The sequence below is a fragment of the Ovis canadensis genome, chromosome 23 (assembly GCF_042477335.2).
Source record: "Ovis canadensis isolate MfBH-ARS-UI-01 breed Bighorn chromosome 23, ARS-UI_OviCan_v2, whole genome shotgun sequence".
Lineage (NCBI taxonomy): Eukaryota > Metazoa > Chordata > Mammalia > Artiodactyla > Bovidae > Ovis > Ovis canadensis.
This window is the reverse complement of record NC_091267.1, coordinates 70,261,294-70,281,101: the sequence shown is the minus strand read 5'-3', so window position 1 is coordinate 70,281,101 and position 19,808 is coordinate 70,261,294. Positions and strand designations below refer to the sequence as shown.

At 53.4% G+C, this 19,808-nt stretch overlaps 1 protein-coding gene across 1 annotated transcript in view; it reads right to left on the bottom strand.

Moving 5' to 3' along the window:
* The window catches only part of ONECUT2 (one cut homeobox 2), a 48,180-nt gene extending 35,124 nt beyond the window's left edge, over positions 1-13,056 (bottom strand). Inside the window, exon 1 of the mRNA XM_069569245.1 lies at positions 11,711-13,056. Coding sequence (XP_069425346.1) covers positions 11,711-12,962 — 1,252 coding nt within the window. The 5' untranslated portion in view covers positions 12,963-13,056. The remainder of the gene's footprint in view (positions 1-11,710) is intronic.
* Between the last annotated feature and the right edge of the window lie 6,752 nt (positions 13,057-19,808).

Here is a 19,808-nt window from a genome sequence, read left to right as displayed (position 1 = left end):
TTCAGAAGAATGGAAATAAGGGATCAGAAGGGTTAAACATCAAGAGTGGACTAAAGAATTCACTTTCATGCCTTGAACATGAGCTGATATAAATTCTGATATATGTTAGGAGGCATCTGAATCCAAGATTTTTTTAAAAAATTCCTTTAGATTTGTATATCTATCACTCTTTCAGAAAGGCAAAAAGTTCTTTTACTTTTTAAAAAAGTATTTGGAGTCAAAGAAGACCACAGGAGAGGTCCTGTTTACACAGTCTTATCAAAATAGAATATCTTTTAAAAACCACATTGAGTTCACTAGAAAGGAAATGCATTTAGTATAAGCCCTGGTGGAGTGGACAGACTGATTTTAATAAGATGCAGTGATGCATATAAAACAGACTAAGAAAAATGACCTTCCTGACTGTCAAATCCAAGTTTTACTGGAAAAGGTTTTGATAGTGTAACCCAACAACTACTAGGAAACGCATGTCCGCAAATTTGAAGACCATATGACCTGAAGAAACTGCTTTAATCAGTGTTTATCAAGGAGATTTAAAACCAGCTCTTAGATCTAATTCAAATGTGTTCCTGCCCATTTACAGAGCAAAATCTCAGACACAGAAAATGATTTTTTTCCCAACACTGAGAGTGAATGCTCTACCAGGTTTGTTTTGCTTGGGGTGGATTTTCTTCCTTTCATCCAAGTCACTTGGAATTTAAAGATGAATTGTCACAGGGAAGAAAATCTCATTTATCATACCCCTGACTTTCTTTTAAAGGGGATACACTTGTCTGTTCCTATGCTCCACCTCCCCGAGAACCACTTTAGCAATAAATTAGGCTTGAACTAAAGTTTCCTGATATGGGGCAAAAGTTTTACATTTTCATTAGCTTTGGGAAGTCAAGGGCCATTTTACTAGAAATCTAAAGAGACTGGGTCGTGGCTAATCACAGACCAAAAGGACCCACCTGCCTCCTTTCTCTGGACTAAAAGATGCAAATAAAGCAGAGCAACTGACTGAAAATGGCTGGAGGCAGGGGCCAGTGCCTAATGCCAGCTCTCACTGTGGCCAGGGCCATGAGGAAGAGACACCACCCCCAGCCCACGAAGTGGTGGAGAGGTCCCTCTTAAATACTGCCCCATCGAGGAATAATCTCAAGAACTCCAACCTGCCTCACTAGAGGCAGCCTGGCAACATGACTGCTGACATGATGTGAGAATCTTGGTTAATACAATGATGACTGTGTTTGCAAAAATCACATGGTAGGGGAAGTCCATTTTTGTCCATTTGTATATGGGGCAACCAGACCACAAGCCTTGAAAGGCAACTCTAAATCTGAAATACCATGTTGAAAATAGCAGTCAGTGCCTGCAGAAGCCAGTTCAATTTTCCCCTTCCCGACCCCACCCCCGCGCCCCCCCCAACACACAGAGGTAACGCTCTTCCTCTCTGAAAGGAAGGGGACCTTCAGCATCTTTGATCATCAGGCCATCACCTCTCTCCCTTCATTACTGCTGACCTCACACAGAGAACCGAAGCCGCGGGCGAGAGAGGACAATCGGAGGCCTTGTTCAGACTCGGGCTCCCAGATCAGAGAGCTGGAGCTGCTGATCAGAGAGGGCCCCACCCGGACCTAACCCTGCAGAGGACCCGTGCCCCTTCTCTGGGCTGAGATGTAAGTTTGCTCTGCTCAGCGTGGGCGCACGCTGGCTCTTGGGGCGCTCTGCGGCGCTGTTCGTGGTGCTGAAGTCTGAGCCTGGGGCGTACAGGCGGCAACCCACCCACCGGCGCTCTGCTGTCAGGGGTGGCGGGCCCGGATCAAGGGGAGGTGAGCCTGGAAACAGCTGCTGCCCACAGAGCCTCAGCCAGCACCCCAGTCTGGTTCCAGGTGTAGCTCGGTGGCTTACTTCTTTGCAACTGCAAAATGGCTGGTTCACTTCTTCTCTTCCCAGGAGACTTCCCAGAGCCCACCTCTGGCTCACTGACCTGGCATGTCTTTCCTGATGCCCCCTCTGCACACACTGATTCTCTCTCACCCCCCTCTCCCTGGTACAATATTCTGCCTTTGCAGAGCACCTTATAGTTGGCACAGTGCCCACTGGCACCATCAACTAACTGAGCCATTTCTCTGACACACATAACATTCCTCTTCTCTCCCAGATGTATATATATATTTTATTTTTGCTTTCTCTGCCCCTCTTCCCCTCCCAAGCACTATCCAACTAAGCAGGAGACTATTACTTAAATGTGCAGGGTGGGCGAATCACTTTACCCATCACAGCAAAACTGCCGATTTCTCCTTAGCAACCTATTAGAACAGGCAGAGGTTAGAGTTCCAAGGGACCGGGAGAAAGCCCCCTAAGAAATTCCTAGGAAAATATGGGTAGTGGTCGGGAGGGTGGAGAATGGAGACATAGACACTAGGAACAAAGTGAAGGACAGAGCGTGGCCCTCAGGGGCGCAAGGCTTACTGCAGTTAGGAGACTCCCGGCAGGTGGCGCTCTAGCTCAAGGTGCTCTTGGTAGAAGCCTTGACTGTGCTCCCGGCTCCACCTCAAACCTTTCTGCTAAACCACCCCCTCCTCCGCCCAGGTTTGGAGCTCTGTCTTCTTGATCCAAGCACTTATCCAGACTACATTCCTGCTAAAAAGCACCGTTTGCACAATTCTATTTACTGTAACACACAATGAGGAAGGGAACATAAATAAGAGAGACAAGGTCAGCGGGAGGATTCTTTTTCCCTTCCGTGTGTGTTTCATGGGTCTCAGATCAAAACTGTGCAATCATCAGTAACATGATTCAGCAATTGGGAAATGCAAACAAGTTGTGCAAGTGCTTGTTCTGGTCAGGGCCCTGGAGGGGCCCACAGGGCTGGACCGAGCTTGCAGAGGGCCATGCCAGCAAGGACACGTCCTCCCTCCCAGCAGGGCAGAGCTGGCTGTGCCTACAGCCTGACTGGCGTGACCTTTGGCTTTTGCGACACACACGCGGCTGGGCCGGGGTTAATGGCACTTTGCAGGGAGCTCCAATTGAGTAAACAAAAAATGCCTTCCCCTGTTCTAATGGAGCGCATTATTCTGAGGCCTGAGCCTTCATCCAGGCCGCTGCAGCTGCTCTGCAGGTCAGTGCTACCAATAAAGCAATTAGCCAATGAGAAAACTCTTCTTCCCTAAGGGGGACTCCGGGTAGGGGGCGGGGTTTGTTGCCGTTGCTGTGCTTTTGCTTTGGGCTTTTAAACAAGCAATCCAAGTTGATCTGAGCCTCTTACATCAGACTCCAGGATGAAGACAGTGAAACTGTGTGTTTGCTGAGTGTGATATTTTAAGGAACTGGTCCCTTGTTCAACACAGGCTGGAGAGCTCACAGCTTCCTGTTCAATTAACCTGAACCATAGCTGAACTCTGCCCTTTGAACTCACTCAGCAGATAAATACATTAGCTCACCTAAGGAATCATTAATATTTTTCAATCACATAAAACAAACATGAATGTCTGAACTCAACCCAAGAGAGAGCCAATTATGTACACCGCATGGAACATGTTGAGAAAAAAAAATTACAAATGGATGTTGTTTACAGAACAAAAAGGGTCAAGGAAGAAATAAAACAGATCATGCCCACAGTTCTGGAAACAAAGGGGACTTTCATTTTCATCTCTGTAAACATGAGGGGTACCAAGCAATACTTAGCAATTCCTGTTCCATCTACACTGCTCTAGAAGAAAAAGTGGTTCCTTACTCCTGGTCTGGTTTCTACCCTCTTCCATCAAAAGACACAACTTCAACCCCTCTCTTCGAAAGTGACTTCAGTGCTCATGCTCAGATACAGAGTCCAAAACATTGCATATCTGGGGACAAATTTTATTCCCAATCTGCTACAAATGAACCAAAAGAATTTCTGTGAAAGTTTTACTGCCTTTAAGGGAACCAGTTTTAATGAAGCAAGCTAGCTGCTTGATTGAAATAATTTCACAGTAGAAAGTGATGTTCCTGTGATGTTAGTCTAGCACCTAAACAGATTTTGTTTTAAGAGGGAGAGAGGAGGGGAGGGAAGGGAAGGGAAGGGAGAGGAGACGTGTTAAACGCATCTATTTTGTTCTTATCCCTGCGTGTCATCTCAGAAGGATGAGTAAAGCATCCCCAACCGAGACATTATGCCTTTCAGTATGATTCAGTTTCACTTCCCACAATTCTGCCTCCTGACTCCTCTCCTCCCACCCCCTTTCCATTTCTGTTTGGCTTGGAGTGTGGGCTTAATGCCCAGCTAGCCTAGATGAGGACACTTAAAGGAATATCACAAGCGAGAAGGGTAAATCTATTGAACGAGGGTCTTTAACTATGTGGTTTCCTTAAAGGGAAAGGTTGGATCAATAGGATCAATATGAAAGGTTTCCCTGGCCCTGCATAAAAGGGTAAGGGCTTCTCTTTTCACTGGTTTAACTTTACTCTCTGACAAATGCAAATCAATGGATCTGTGTTTACAACAGATTCCCTAACAGACCCAACTTGGGTACAGCCCAGAGCTTCGCTCTGGGGGGTGGGGCATCCAGGCTTGTTCTGGGGGATGCTCCAAGCCCTGGGGGCGGGGTGGGCTTGCTGCCCACTGGGATCCTGCGGCTACTGCCCATGGTCTCTCCAAAGAAAACAGACAGAAACGGAGCAATGGAGCGATTCTTCCAAAGGTGCCTCAATGCAAACACAAAGCCCAAATTCCTAGGAGTCAGTCAACCTACTTACTGGTCAAACCAACACAGATCTGGCAGGTTGACTACACAGAAGAAGCTGGAGTGGGATACTTACAATTGGAGCAGCCCATATGTTTCAGTTTTTAGATGTTCCTTCCATCCTTTCTCAGGTGGTAACTGGCTCTCTTAGCTATTACGAGGCAAACCACCGAAAAACTGTGGGTTCTCTTCCCCCTCAATTTTACCTTTCCCTTTAAAAATGGGATGCTTTCCGGAGACGACATGACTTCAAGTCAATGCCGGTTACAGAGAAATTATTTTTCTTCCTGCAGGAGAAAGTATATGTATATTTGATTATGCGAGCCAAAGTCCAATGCTGATTAAATTACATTGGAGGTGTGCTTCCAACCCAAACAAAGTCTGCTTTCTACAGAAGAGTAATGGATCTTCAGATGGCGAGAGGGGCACCAAGGCGGAACACAGCGCCTCCCCTCCCTCTGGGACAGTTTGCGTGGGACGGCTTTCCTAACAAATGTCCACAGCTCGGAGGAATCCTCCCCCCACAGAGACTAGCCCTGTCTGCACGGCCCGTGCCTGGCCCATCCGCACCCTGCTGTGCATCGGATGGGCTCAGCCCCTGCCCCTCCTCCCCTGCCCCACAAAAACCTGCATCCATTTCTCAGAGTCTTAGCCTGGAGACCTGGGGATCATACAGCTTTCCCCAAAGGCACTGATGTGCATTAGGGGGATGGACGGGGTGCTGGGGGGCCCCCAGCCCACGTGTACAGGCTTTGTTCCTGACAGCATGAAGATCCTTCTTGGACTCCCTCATAACGGCTTCCCTCCACCAGGAAAAGCAATTTTCCCAGGTCAGGAAAAGCTGGGGCCTCCGAGCGGGCCAGGGGTGAGGACAGTCCAGGGTCTGTAGATGAAGGTTCAGGCTCCGGGCTCCTCACCATTCACCCTTCTCCCCAGGGCCCTTTATCCAGACGGTAATCACTATTTATTCCCTCCTCAGTTCCCTTCCTCTGGCAGGAACCCAGAAACGGAATCTCTCTGCTTCTCCTCTGAGGTTTCCATTCCTCCAGGGACACCCGACACGACGCCACTTCTCCTCCAGACAGTTTTTGCCAACACCAGCCACTGCAACAGTGAGAACCCTGCACCCCCCTTTCCCTGATCTTTCCTTAGAAAAACAGGTTCTAAAGCCCAGAAAACTAAGGCTCGCCCTAAAGTGAGGTTGTGGAATGGAGGCAGAGGCAGCCTCGTTTTCGCCTCCGGTTTCCGGCCTGGAGCTCCAGGAGGTAAACCCTGCAGGGTCCTCTGTGACCTCTGGGCAGACCCAGAGAGAAGTGGGCCCACTCGCCTCCTGGAGACACGGAGCACCTGGGGGGCTCAGTGTCCCTTCGCTCCACCCTCACCTTTCCCCAGGAATCCAGCCCTGTTTGAGGATTCTAGGAGGGGATTGAAGATTCTAGGATGGGGGTGACAGAGAGATGAAGAGTCCACCCTCCAAAAGCCTGCTCACCTCGCTGTAACGGAGCGCCCTTCCCCTGGGGCTTGTGGGGAGGGGCCAGCTGCCCGCCTCACCAGGCGGAAACCACGAGCCCTTTTCGCTTTCTGTCCCCAATCACCTGAGGTGGTTCACGTCCATTTTCAGAAGAGGGGCTAGGCGTCAAGGAACCCTTTGAAAGCCCCCTTCTTTAAGGAAACCCACTGGTGGGAAGATGGCCCCGACTCTGGGGAGAACAGAAAGAAATAACTGCCTCCCCTTGGCCACCCCTCAAGGCAGAAAAACGCCAGATTTGTTTCTGTCCTCTCTCCTTTCCTTGCTCCTTCTTCTCATCTCCTTCTTGGAGGAATAAGGGAAACAGTCCTTTCTTCCAGGTTGAAACCTTCTCTTGAAGGAAAAGCTTTCGTTTTTCTCAAATTGGAGAACTTACAATTAAAAAAAAAATCTGTGCGATTTAGTTCTGATCTCACCTGCACCACTGCCTCAGCTTTCCCTTTCCTTCATCCACCTTGGTGTTCCTTCTGGAAGAGTCAACCACTGGGCCAAGAAGGGAAAGGCTGGCAGAGTGGACGGGCTGTCCCCGAGGAACAGCTTTGAAGTTCTTCGTTTTTCCCCATCAAGGCAGATGTCTCAGAGAAAACTTTCCTACCAGGAGGCCAGGCCTGAGTCCGGGGTCCCAGAAGGGAAGATCGCTCCAGTTTCTGGGAGACTGACCATCCTACCCCCGGTGGGATAAGAAACAAGATTCTTCCCTCGTTGACTCAGCTAGCCCAGAGCAGACCATACTGAGGAGTGACGCCTAGGCCGCTGTCACTGCGGCCTCGCTTAATTGTCCAACTAATGCATCGGTGGGAAAGTCTGCGAGTGGGAACGTTTCACTCGAACGTTCTTCCTTAAGGACACAAATCTGGATGGGGATGGATCCGCGGATCAGGAAGCTGCGAGGTTCGCAGGCAGCTTTAGAGACCTCGTTTCTAACGTTCAGCTCGGTGTACCCGTGTAACGAGGAGTGACCAGATTTCCCGGGTAGTTTCGACGGAGGAGAGAAGTTGCCCTGGGCCCTGATGGATCTGACGCGGGCGGCGGAGGCGAAGGCCTTCGAAGAGCGGGAGGACGGAGAGGCCTCGCGTCCCGTGCGACCCCTTCGGGGACACCCGCCGCCCGGGGAGCGCGGGGACGGGGCCATAGGCCGGCAGCCGGGCGACAGACGAGACCGGGAGTAGGAAGCGCGGGCTGGGGCGGCCGCCAGACCCGAGAGCCCTCCTGGAGCTGGGGAGGCGGCGTGGCGGGAGCGCCGGGGAGCTGGGCCGCTGGCGTGCGCTCTGCTGGGAAGAGGGCGCCCGTCGGGTTTACTGGAAACGCGCCGGATCGGATTCCGGATCAATGAAATCTGGGTCCACACGTTTACGTTCCCGTTGCCAGCATTAATGCTCTTTTAATCTTCTAAACATTATCAGCATCGATCTCCCTCCATATACACATTTGTTTGAGAAAAGTGACATACCCGCGCGGCGCAAAGCCTGGAAGGAAAATAAAGGCGCCGCCTCTGGCATCCAGGGCGCGCGCGGGTTCACTGCCCTCCGCCGCTCCCGCCCACCCCAAAGCAAATTAGGAAGGTGTTCTCGAGGCCACTGGGGACTTGACCAAGATAGGATGGAGGCGAGCTTTCCAATTATTCACCCGACCAGCCGGCATAAGAGAACGGGTACGTGCCGTACCGACAAGGGCGGCAAAACCGTCAGGAAAAACAGGCGAGGGAGAGGGAAGGTCTCTGCGAATAGGTCCCTGTCCCCACCCCGAGGCTCACCCCTAGGCTCAGCGTGGCTTCAGGATGATCCCTGGGCCGGCCCACTGGCCCGGCCGTTCCACCGCGGGAGACATCCTGGTGGGCTGGGTGAGGGCTCTCCCCCGCCAGAACAGAGTTGGCTCCGGAACGGCCGCCTAGAGCCGGCCAGGCGCCTGTCCGCCGTGGGGACGGGAGACAGGTTCCCTGCCGGCCGTCTGGGAAGTCCAGCTCACAGGAGGCCAACCGGCCGCGAGGGTCGACCGGGGGCTCTGCTCTGTCTTCCAGCTGTTGGAGGAAACCAACTCCCGCCATGGGGACCTCGATTTTCCTCCACGAGGTGCCCCTCCACTGTCTTGCCTGTGTTCTCTCCATCTCTCCTGGTTCCTGTCTGTGCTTGGTTCAGAGCCCTCTCGGGCTCAAAGCCAGAGAGAGTTTGTGCTGGAAGCCATTGGGGAGTTGGTCCCCCCCTTCTTAAAGTCTCTTCTCGGATTAATAAAAACTGTCCAGAGGGAGTCAACCCTGGACACCGCCGAGGAGGCCCAACCTGGTGTGGTCCCAGACAGTTTCCGCTGTGGCCACCCTTTATGAAAGGAGTCCTGCCTGCACTTGGAACCCCTTTCTCTGAAATCTAACCTGCGACTCCCCGACGTCTTCTCCCTTCCCCTTTAAAATACTACCTGGGGCTGTGGATCCAGTACCCCAGCGGTGGGAAAGGAGGAGAGCCAGCCCCCTTCTGCTGTGATGGGGTGCAGCCCACCTCCGGGAGAGGGGGCCAGCGCTGGCCAAAACCAGACGTCTTAATTCTTAATTCAGGGTTCCCTCAAACCCGTCTGCTTAGGCCTCTGGCAAGACCCAAAGTGAGAACGAGAAAGGGAAATTAAGAACAGACAGAGAAGTTAAGAGGACATAGAGAAATTAAGGTGAGACTGAGAGAGACCTGGTCTTGGTGAGATGGGGGCCAGGCGCTCTCTGCCAGGTTCCAGCATGGGGGTCTGGCAGAGTTGCCCTGTGGAGTCACGGGTTTGCTGAAAGCCCCCCGGAGCCCTCTGCCGCCCTGTGAGTCCGCTGCAAGAGTGGGATCGATACTCCTGGAGGAGAAGGCCTCGGAGTTTCTTCTCCATTTGCTCCCCTTCGCTAGCGCTCCTAAGCACATAATACCTACTTACCAGGCCCAGCTTCTGCATCAGTGTCTGGAGAGACTGATCTACTGACCCCAAGCTGAAAAGACTCCTGTGTAATAACAACCACTCGACACACTTGTAGTTGCTGATAAAATGGCCAGATAAAAAGGCTAAAGCTCTTGTCTCTTTTCAACTTGGGGTAATAAAACAGACACGCATTTGAATGCTAGAGCAAAGTGGGGTCCCTGGCAGGAGATTTCCACTTGCCAAGGAGGCTCTCGATCTCCCACTGAGGGGGCTTTCTGGCTCCTGCTCAGAAAAGCCCCCAGGACTGGCCCCAGGACTCTCCCGGGGTGGGTGATGGGACTGCAGTCTCCCACGGATGCCACACTCTCCCTAACCCCCTCGACGCTATTGCAAAAAGGCTTGAGACCGGCTGACCAGCAAAGCGTTTCTTTCCACCTCACTTTCAGACAAATGTGGGCAGAAGGCTTGCTTTAAAAAAAAAAAAAAAAAAGCTCTGTCCTTTGCGGGACAGGCATGAGGGGGCGGCAGTGCTCTGAGATGAGCCGGAGTAGATCGCTGTCACCCCGTCTTCACCCTACCCTGGCCTCCCTTCCCCGAGACCGACCCCCAAGTTTCTTCCGCTGCCTGTGCTCAGGAAGCCCGTCCTCGCTAGAACTCTCGGAGAGGGACTGAGGGCGTGCTCGGGGGCCTAAGACAAAGAGGGACCACACAGTTTGGAATTCAGTAGGTTTCCAGTCCATTTTTCACTGATACTGTCTATTTCCTGCTTAATTTTTTCAAGGGACCAAGAGCAATCAGAGAAAATGGTAGGAGAGGATGAAGAGTAAGCTAGGGGAAAGATAAAGAAGGTTTCAAGATCCATGCAGAACTATTTGGAGTTCACCGACTTGGGGAAGCTCTGGGGGTGGCGGACCTAGTTTTCATGACCTTTTCGGATCGACACTGCGGGTGGTTACGGACTAGAGACTGGAATCCAACAAGCGAAGGCGGACGGCGGCTGTCAGAGTGGAAACGCCCCCTCCCCACCGCCTGTCACATCCCCCAACCCTGTCCAGCGTCGGTACAGTGCACCCCATAAACCAGACTCATTGGTGCGAGGAAAGCCCCAGGGAGCCGGAGAGGAAGCTTGCGCTCTAGCTCCGGAAGCCCGTTTTATGCGGCTCGGAACTTCGGGCTTCCAGCTCCCCTATGTAAATCACCGCCACCGCGAATTGTTCCCCAGACAATCTGACTATCGGGAGAGGTGGCCAAAAGAAGCCGCCCAATCCCGGCTTGCAGTTGGGGGCCGTGCGTCCTCCCCGGCGGGGCGCCTGGACACTTCGCCCCTCCTGGCCCGTGGCAGGGTCCCCGGGGGCGCAGCGCACCCGCCACGCACACCGCGCCGGGGCACAAAAGCGCGCACCCGGGTGCCAGCCGCAGCCCGGGCTGCGCCTTTCTCTCGGCTCCCGCCGCCCACACGGGAGGTTTCTGCTCTCCTAGAACAATAGAGGGCTGTACCTCGCGGCTCGGCCGCTAGAGGAGGCACAGAGAGCCCAAGCCGGCCCCAGAACAATGTAACCGGCGCGTCCACCCGTCCCCTCCCGCCGGCCGCCGGCCCTCCCCGTCGCCGAGCCCAGCGCTCCATCCGCGTCCGCTTAATGCAAAGGTGGAGCCGGGAGCCCAGCGCCCAAGAGGCGTTAACTAACCTGCATCTTAATTTCTCAGCACCCTCTTTCCGCGAGCTCCCAGCCTCGTCCCCACGGTCCAGCCACACCTCGGCACATCGCGGCCAACGCTGGGAGCCGGGCAAAGGGCGGCCGGCCAGTAAGGCAGGACGCTTCCCGCTCCGAGTTTCCCCTCTCCTGTCCTCCCAGAGCGGTGAATGTGGCAGTCCCAACCTCACTGTGGGCAGGGACACGGGCGCTGGCCCCAGCCCGCTCTTTCCATCACAAAGTCCCCGCGCCGAGGTCAAGGCCGGAGACCGGCTCCGGAAGCGCGGTTGTATCCCGGCCACCCCCCCCCCCCCCCCCCGCCCAACCCCCCGGTTCTCCGCTTGGGCAAGGCTGTGCTTCCTGTCAGTGACCGAATAAGTTTGCCCAACACGGTGGGGAGAAAGACAGCAGAGAGAGCTCTTCCTCCTCTAAAGCCCACTACCTCTCGCCACCAATTGCCTCTATATAGGGAGACCAGGCAGCTGGCAGAAGTACAATGTATTGTCTGAACAAGAGTTCAAGTGCACAGGGTTCTGAATAAAGGCAACCCCGCCGTCCCCGGGAGTCTGGGAAAGAGAGGGCTCCTAGTGGACACCGCACACACTCTTCGCGCCTCCCACAACTGGGGAAGGTCCGAAAGAGAGGGCAGAGTTGTTGGCACGGTGAGCAGAGTGTGAACAAAACAGGGACGGGGGTCGCTCAAGAAGCTCGGGAGACAGGGAAGTGAGAAAAGAGAGAGTAAGGGAGAACAGAGAAAAGAGGAGGGCAAGGAAACGGAGACGGAATGAAGTAGAGAACAAATGGCAAGCGTGGAGGGAGAGGGGCAGGGGACCGGAGGGGAGGCTCAGTGCCCGCACCCGGGACCAGAGCCGCCGGCAGCCCGACTCCAGCCGGCCCTCTGCGCTTACCTGCCAGGCGTAAGGCGGACATGCGCTGGAACTCGGGCTCCTGCAGCCACTTCCACATCCTGCGGAAGGTCTCCCTGCCAGATTTGAGTTTACTCCACGGTTTGGGGTTCCGGAGCAGGTCGGAGAGAGTCCCCTGAGACCGGCACAACACCCTCTGCGCGAAGATCGCCTGTGGGATGCTGTAGCGCTTCAGCTCGGCGGTGATGCGCTGGGCCACCTCTTTGGTGTTGATTTCCTCCAGCTGGCCGGAGGTGGCCACCTGCGACCCCGAAGACGACGAGGGTGGCCTCTCGCGACTGGGCGCCAGCACCGGCCCGTGGGACTGAGCGTGGCCCGGGTGGTGCAGGCCGTTGAGGTGCGACATCATGGCCGCGGGCGGGGTGCCCAGGCCGCGGGACAGGTGCTGGTCGCCGCGGGTCAGCATGGCAGTGTGGTGCGCGTCGAAGTTGGGGCTGAGCATCTTGTCGGGGCCTGGGGGTCCATAGTTGGGCAGGCTCTGCTGCGCGTTGTGGAGGCCGCCCAGCCCGTTGCCCAGCGGGGTGGCGGCCAGCGGGGACAGGCTCTGGCCCATGCCCGGCATCTCCTTGTAGGGGCTGTAGAGGTTGTTCATGGTCGGGAGCCCGCGCTCGTCGCGCAGGAGCGTGAAGCTGCCGCTGACGTTGCCCGAGAGGCGCTGCTGGTGGTGGTGGTGGTGGTGGTGGTGCGGGTGGTGGTGGTGCGGGTGGTGGAACTTGTCCGACACGGTGGAGATGGGCGGCAGCGGCTGCAGCGGCGTCAGCGTGGTGTAGGTGTTGCTCATGCCCATGCCGGGCGGGGACGAGTCGCAGGACATGCTCATGGCGTGGTGGAGCGGGATGGACAGCTCGGGCCGGTAGTCGCCGCCGTCCAGGATCGAGGCCATGCTAGTGACCATGGCCGAGCGCGACGCCGCCGCGGCCGCGGCCGCGGCCGCCGTGCCCAGCTCCTGGTGCGCCGCTGGCGGCGGCGGCGGCGGGGGCGGCGGCGGAGGGCCCCGCAGCGAGCCGGCGGCGCCGCGGCCCGCGTGGTGGGGGCTGGGGCTGGCCAGCAGCTCCGGCTCATGGCCCGGGCCTCCGCCGCCGCCCCCGCCGCCCCCGCCGCCGCCGCCCCCGCCACTGCCGCCGCCGGCCGGCCCGTGCAAAGTGCCCAGACTTTCCATTGTCAGCTCTGGGTTCATGGCGCAGCCTTCTAGGTCTTTGGTGAGGCATCGATAGGCGGTGTAGGCAGCCTTCATTCAGTCCATCGGGGCCCGGGAGCGGCGGCGGCGGCGGCGGGAGCGGCCGGCGGGCTGGCGAGGCGCGCGTGGCGGAGCTCAGCTGCGGGCGGCGACGGAGGGCTCGGGAGAGCGTGCGTGTGTGTGTGTGTGTGTGTGTGTGAGTGCGCAGGGGAGCGCGCGTGCGGGTGTGCGCCCCGGGCTGCGGGCGGGCGCGCCCGGGGCGGGGGCGGGCGGGGCGCGCGTGCGGGAGGCGAGCGGGCGCGGGAGGGTCACCGGGCCCCGCCGCGCTGCCTCGCCATGTCCGAGCCCGCTCCGGCGCCGCCGTCCTCCGTCTGCGCGAGCGGGAGCTGTCCAGAAGGGCTCTGCCGCTCGCCGGGGCGGCCAACCTAACCCGCCCGGGCCCGGGGCGGGGCAGTGTCCGATGGGCGTCCCGGGCAGCCACTCGGCGGCCGCGGCTTCCCCCGGGGGGACGGGCCTCCTGCGCGTCTCGACCAATGGCTGCGGAGGGGGCGGGGCCGCGCGGTTCAGGTTTGGCTGACGGCTCTGTGCCTCTTTTTTTTTCCTCCTTGGCCGCTGGAACCAAACGTCAAGGGGAGGGACGGAAGGGAGGGGAGGGTGGTGCGGAGAGAGAGGCGAGAGTGCGGGCGAGGGGGAGAAATCACGGTGGAGATGCCGCTCTGTGTCTCTTCCGAGCTGCCATGACCCGGTCTAAAGGGCTTTGCTTCACGCCAAAGCTTTTCTCGCGGCCAGTAAGCCATCTGCGTACGGCTGTTAAACGCAAACTCACATCTAACAAGCCACTACCCGAGGGTCACTAGCTGGGAGCCAGTAATGCAGCTTTTTAAAAAACGCAGTTGCCAATGTATTGTAATGCACGGTAAATCCCCGAGACTGGGGAGTGCATAGTCTACGGGGCGAAGGGAACAACCGGCGCCCTTTCCGCCCCGGAGCGGGCCGCTGTGATGCATGCAAAGTTAACACGATCACATCATTTAATTACCCGGCGAGCCCATAAATCTCTTAGTTATGAGCCTTCAGAAGGGCCCTGCTAGATTGCAAAACAAAACTGGAACACCAGGAGCTGCGGTTTCAAGGTGACCATATGCTGGCTGCGGGAGCGAGTTGGAAAGGAGTGGGTAGGGAGGTGGGGTGGAGAGGCTGGGGCTGGGGGCCGTGTACAGTAGGCTTGTTGCCGGTGCCTTTAGCGAGCAAACTTCGGGGTGCAGGGAGTGTGTAAACCGTCCGGGAGATTACCGATCTTTACACACACACACACACGTCCCTCAAATCCTAGGAGAGGGACGCCCGGGGTTACGGCTGTGGGTAGAAGACCTGGAGCCCAGATCTGCATATCCAAGCCTTGTTTTTGAAAAGAACAGAGCCCTGGTCAGATCCAGAACGCTCGCAAGTCGCAGCTTTGAAAAGTGCACCTTCACGTACCCAGGATTTCCGTTGTTGACTAACCCCCGTCGGCGACTGGGAGTGGAGCGCGCGTAGAGAGAAGGGGCAGATTTCTGCGGCCCGGGGTTGGGTTGGAGGGCTGATAGAAGGCCGAGAGCCGCTCGGCACGGAAAGCCTTAAAAGTAACTGCTTCTTCGAAAGCAGGTTGCGCTGTTTGCCTCCGAAGATTCAAGCTAGCTGAGGTTGCGCAGATGTTGCCTTTGTTTAAAGAGACAGTAATTAAGGACAGGGTGGACATAAGTTTGAGAAGCGTGACCTATTTTCTTTTGATCAGCTGTCAAAAGAAGAGCAGGGGGTCTCCTTAAGACAGCCCCCTCCAACCACTTCCAGCTGTTAGAGAAAACTTGATAAGAAAACAAGAACACAGTCTGGAACACTGTATGCCTTCCTGGCGCTAGAGAAAGGTTTCATTCATTTGGAAAACAGTTTTTAGTCTCAGTCACCTTTTATGGCTGCCCTCCTCTCTATTCTAAATACAGAGCCACCCCCCCCCCCCCATCATCCCGTCACATGAATGTTCGGTGACACTATTTACAGATCAACTGTATTGAGTTCTGGCTCAAATCTTGCCAATTATTCTTTCAGATAGCCTCTTCTCTGTGCTATCAACGCCTGGGCAAGAAAGTGGATGATCCCCTGATTTGCTAGGTATAGTTTGCTCAGCTGCTCAAATCTTTAATGTCACAGTCCTAGACAGGTAGCATCCCTCATTTTTCTGTTTCTCTGACTTTTCTCTCTCTCTCACCATCTGCTACCATCTCTCTTCCCACCCTCCACCTTATAGATGGCGACTGGACATTTGGGGATAACTTGAAAGTTAAATGTTTGAAATACACATCGAGTTGAACAAAAGTACATAAGAGTGCAATCTCCAGTTGGCCCAAGAGTGTTCAGAGACTGAAAGTGGGCAGGAGAGGAATCTGAGTGCCCTAGTAGCAAAGGCGGCCTCCCCCCTGTCCTGGCTTCAGGCTCAAGGAGTGGCCCGTGACCTCAGGCTGGGACTTCAGTAGGCACTGTCGCCGTTTCAGAAGTCTCCGCATATAAACTGCCATTTAAATAAAATTTCAAAATGATAAACTCATTTACCAGGCTACCAGGATAAATCTGCTCCTGGGTATTGCGTCTGCATGTGCCTGGAAGCAGTCACGTGCTGGGGAGCTGAAAGGTGAGTTGCATATTCTGGCCTCTTCCTCACTCTCCCCTCCCTCCCCCTCTTCCCTCGATCAATATTGGCGATCTCTGGGAAATCATGAAATCGTGTTGGCTTCTTTGTGTATAATTTCATTGGGCTAGATTAAAGCAGATTTTTCACGTCGTTTTTCTGATAGTGGTTTGACGTTTTTGTATTTCAACCCCCAACCCATTGAAAAGAAAAATTAATGTGTGTGTTTAGTCAGCATCCTAATTTTTTTTTCTGAATTACGTTTGCATGTTTTCCCCCTTTCTTTTTAAACAGGAAAAATATTTAGTATCTACTCGAAGTTAATTTTAAGAACATCAGTACTAATATTGAATACAGTTTTCAAAAATGTTTTGAAATAGCTTTGATTTTTTTCCCTCTACAGTTCAAGAAAATAAAAAGGAGTTGCTTTCTGACCACCTCTTGAATAGCACATATGCTCTAAGCTTCAGAAGTTCTGAGACTCAGAATTTTTTCTTTTATTTTAAAGTTACACTCTTGTTCCCCTCGACCGTATAGCAATGCGACAGCAGAAATGCTACTTCATGACTATTAAAATTTCCAGTCATTATATCAGGAGCAGAGTATCCATTACTCAGGGTACCCCCATTTACAGCACTGACTTTCTTCAAGACCACACACTTATATGGGTCAAAAGAACCCTGTAAATAAAACACATTGACAACAAATGTAAGCTATTGTACTGCAAAAGAAAAAAACAAACAAACTGAATTTGAGTTAGCAAGTGCTGGAAAAGACTGGACAATTTTACTGTTGGAGTTTTCATATGTGTTTTCACATTAAAAAAATTTTTTTAAGCGTCTGAGGAGTGTGAACATTCAATTAAAACAGAGAACTTATAAATTATTCACACACACACACACAATAAACAGACCACAAGTAAACTCAACCTGGATAATGGGCCCAACAGCTCTGTTTTTCACTAAACAAGAGTAACCACAGCCCAAACCCCGGGGTAGAGGGGGACGGCTTATTTTCACCGAAACGTTCAAAATCCTGAAGGTTTTGTGTTGGGGAGAACGCATTAGTGCTACAGCTAGGTTTATCAGAGCAATACAAAAAGGCATAATGGTGGGTTGATTTGGACTATTTTATTTTTGTCCTTCCCCAAACCATCTGGCGTGTGAGTGTAGGAGTATTGATCAGGATCTGTGCGCTGCAGACCCCATGCCAATCCATAGCGTTTCTGGCAATCAGCGTCGCCCATGAATTGCAGCTGTCTGTGCAGCTCCCGAACAGAAATCTTCAAAAAAGTCCCCCCCTTATCAAACACATCATCCGTTCAGGGGTAAGTCAATACCATTTCTTTGTCATTCCGTGAGCAGGGATTATGCAGGAGAAAGTTTTTGTTGTCTGTTGTAGCTGCTGCTGCGCCCTTTTTCCCCCTTCTTTTTTTAAAGGAAAGAGAGCAATTTTCTAGCCATTGAATGGTAATGGTTTTCCAGAAAGGCCTCAAGCGTTCGTAGGAATCGGAAGACAAATGCTGTTTCAATATTGTGGGGGAATTTTCAAAGGAGGGGGAAATTCTTATGTTGCTATACACAAACAATACTAAGTGATAATAGAGGGTTCCTTTTAATGACGTTGGATTTCCTCGGAGCCCCTGGTGATGAAGACGCCGTAAGTCTGTGATCACCCTTGCAGACCGAAGGTGGGTGCTAGCGGCGGAAGGGCGTCTTCGGAGTGGTGACTGTTTGATATCTCCATTACCTCCGGTTTCCTTCGGCCTGAAAGCTCGGGCTGGTTGGGCACAAGGAGAGGGAAACCAAACCCGAAGCCTAGCTCACTAACTCCCTCCGGCCGCTCAGCTCAGAAATTCACTGATCCTTCTCAGATTCCAGGTGAATCTAGGAAAGTTGTTTTTTAAAGTTTTCTATTAATAGGTGGTAAGGCCGAACCGGTCCTTTTTTTTTTTTTTTTTTGGTCTGTTTCTGTGTGGAGGTTGTTAATTGAAAAAAAAAAAAAAAACCTACCAAGTTAGTTACAAGAGCTGGTGGGGGACTACCCTGAACTTTCGGGTGGACAAAGGACACTCTGCACCAGGTCGGCGGAGAGTTGGGGGTTTGTTAGTTATTCCCACCCTAAACTAGCCTCTTAGGGAGAGAAAAACGAGGCTCCTGGAGCCCTCCCTGCCGGGAGAACTGCTCTCTCGGAGCCCCAAGCCAGTCGACTGGATTCGAAGGTGCGGAGAAGGGCCCCCGGCGCAACCCAGCGGCCTGTCGGAGCCTGGGCGAAACCCACCTAGCCTCAGTAGTCCGGGCGTGGGAAGTGGGCGGGCTTGGGGGAGGGGAGGAGGTGGCGGGGACCCCGTCCCAAGGAACTTCGGCGACGTGCTCTGGGGCGGCCAGTCTGGAGGGGCAGAGTCACCCGGAACGCTGAGCTTAGCAGCAAAGCTTCTTGCCCTTCCGCCTGCCTAATTTCAAAGAAAGCCCGGGACTAGGTCCGCCGACCTTTATCGCACCCCTCCACCCCGTCAGGTGGGGAGCCTGATGGAGTTTTGTGTCCTCAAGGACACACAACACACACACACACACACACACACACACACACGGATACACAGAGACGCACACAGGTTTTTGTCCTTCATCCTCCCTGCCCTCTCGCTGGGAGGGAACTTCGTCGGGGGTGAGTCCTCCGGCCTCCGATCTGGATCCTAGGTGACTGTAGATCCTAGGTGGCTGGGTACTGGGACCGCAGTCCCTGTCCGGGCACAGTCCTTCCTTCGGGGTTCACAGCAGAACCTCGTGTGGAGCCCCACCGCCTCTTTCCGATTTTGGTTTAGAGGCTGCTACCACTTCGGAAGCTGGTGGGAGAAATAATTTGATGCTTGGGGGAAATAAAAAAGGTGAAGGAGAATTTGAGGTCTCGAACCTGCAAAGATCAGAGAAGGCTTATTTTATTTATTTAATCAGTTAGCTGGAGGAGTAGGGGCGGGGGTGGGGGGAGACTGACTCTTACTACCTGGTAGCATTTTCCCCTCTTAGAAGAACGTTGAGCTTTAAGAAAGGAACTTGTTAGCATGAAAACCACGTCGACGAATTTTCTTCTCACCGGCCTTAAGTTCCTGTCCCCTGCTTTCTCTCCCTGCAAAGCCCTGAAGTCGGTTTTAAGCCGTGTGGAGTTGTGCTCGCATTTTCTTTTTACAGTGGGTTTCCCAAAGTACGAGCCAAGTATACCTAAAGTTCTCCTCCTCCAGTCGTCAGCCCGCAAAAAGAAAAATTGGCGTGAGGTCCTTTTGTTCAGGTCAACTTGTGCGTGAAATCTTTTTGTTGTTCTTTCAAAAGGAAGGCAAAAGTTGCAGTTGATTTTTAAAAGGACTCTGAAAGTAGAGCTGTTTTCAAGTTGTTCTGAGACACCAAGCACGGGCGTCGCTTTTATTTATTACCTTCTTAAAACGATAATTTATTTGCTCTGGACAGAACCCTTTTTGATTGCTGCTTTCAATATTGTTTAGACATTAACACAAATATCCAGCACTTCTCTCTTTTAAAATGGGAGCGTTTAAAAATCTTTTTATATAATTTCAATCGTCTAGCTACCACTGATTTTTTAAAAAACATACAGCATTTTTAAAAAAAGAGTTGGTCGGATTTTAAACTTGAAAATATTATTTCCGATTTCAAGGGTAATATTTCTGTTGGAAAACTAAAAACCAACTGAGGGGTTTAAAATATTCTCGCGAATCGGACCGTTTCTTTTTTAAAAATCACATGATACATGTATATTTTTAGATTCCTGGGACATCAACCTCCAAGGATATTAAATTGCCAAGTGAGTCTGAGCTGATCTTTCAAGGTAATACTATCAAAAGTAGAATAGAAAACACACTCGAGATTATTTCAGGAGCACTTAATTTTGGAAAAATCGCTTCGATGGCACTTTTGAGACATCCTGAATTGTTTCGCTTCCAAAACGTGTCAGAAAAAAGCAAACTCTGGCTGACTGCAGGGTTCCGGGGCTGCCGTGGGCGTTCGAGGAACGGACCACGGGCTCCGCGGGCCACTGCCTCGAGCGCCGGGCCGGGCCTGGCCGGGCACAGGTGGTTCGGCTGCTTCTGAAAGACGCCGGGCGCCGAGGGCGTCCTGCCGGCGGGCCTGGCAGAGCGATGCCCGCAGCGCACCTGACTCGGGGCAGAGAGACCTGTTGGCCACGGGGAAGCTGCGTTTGCGCGGAGCGGCGTCGGGGCCGCGGGCGCGGGTTGG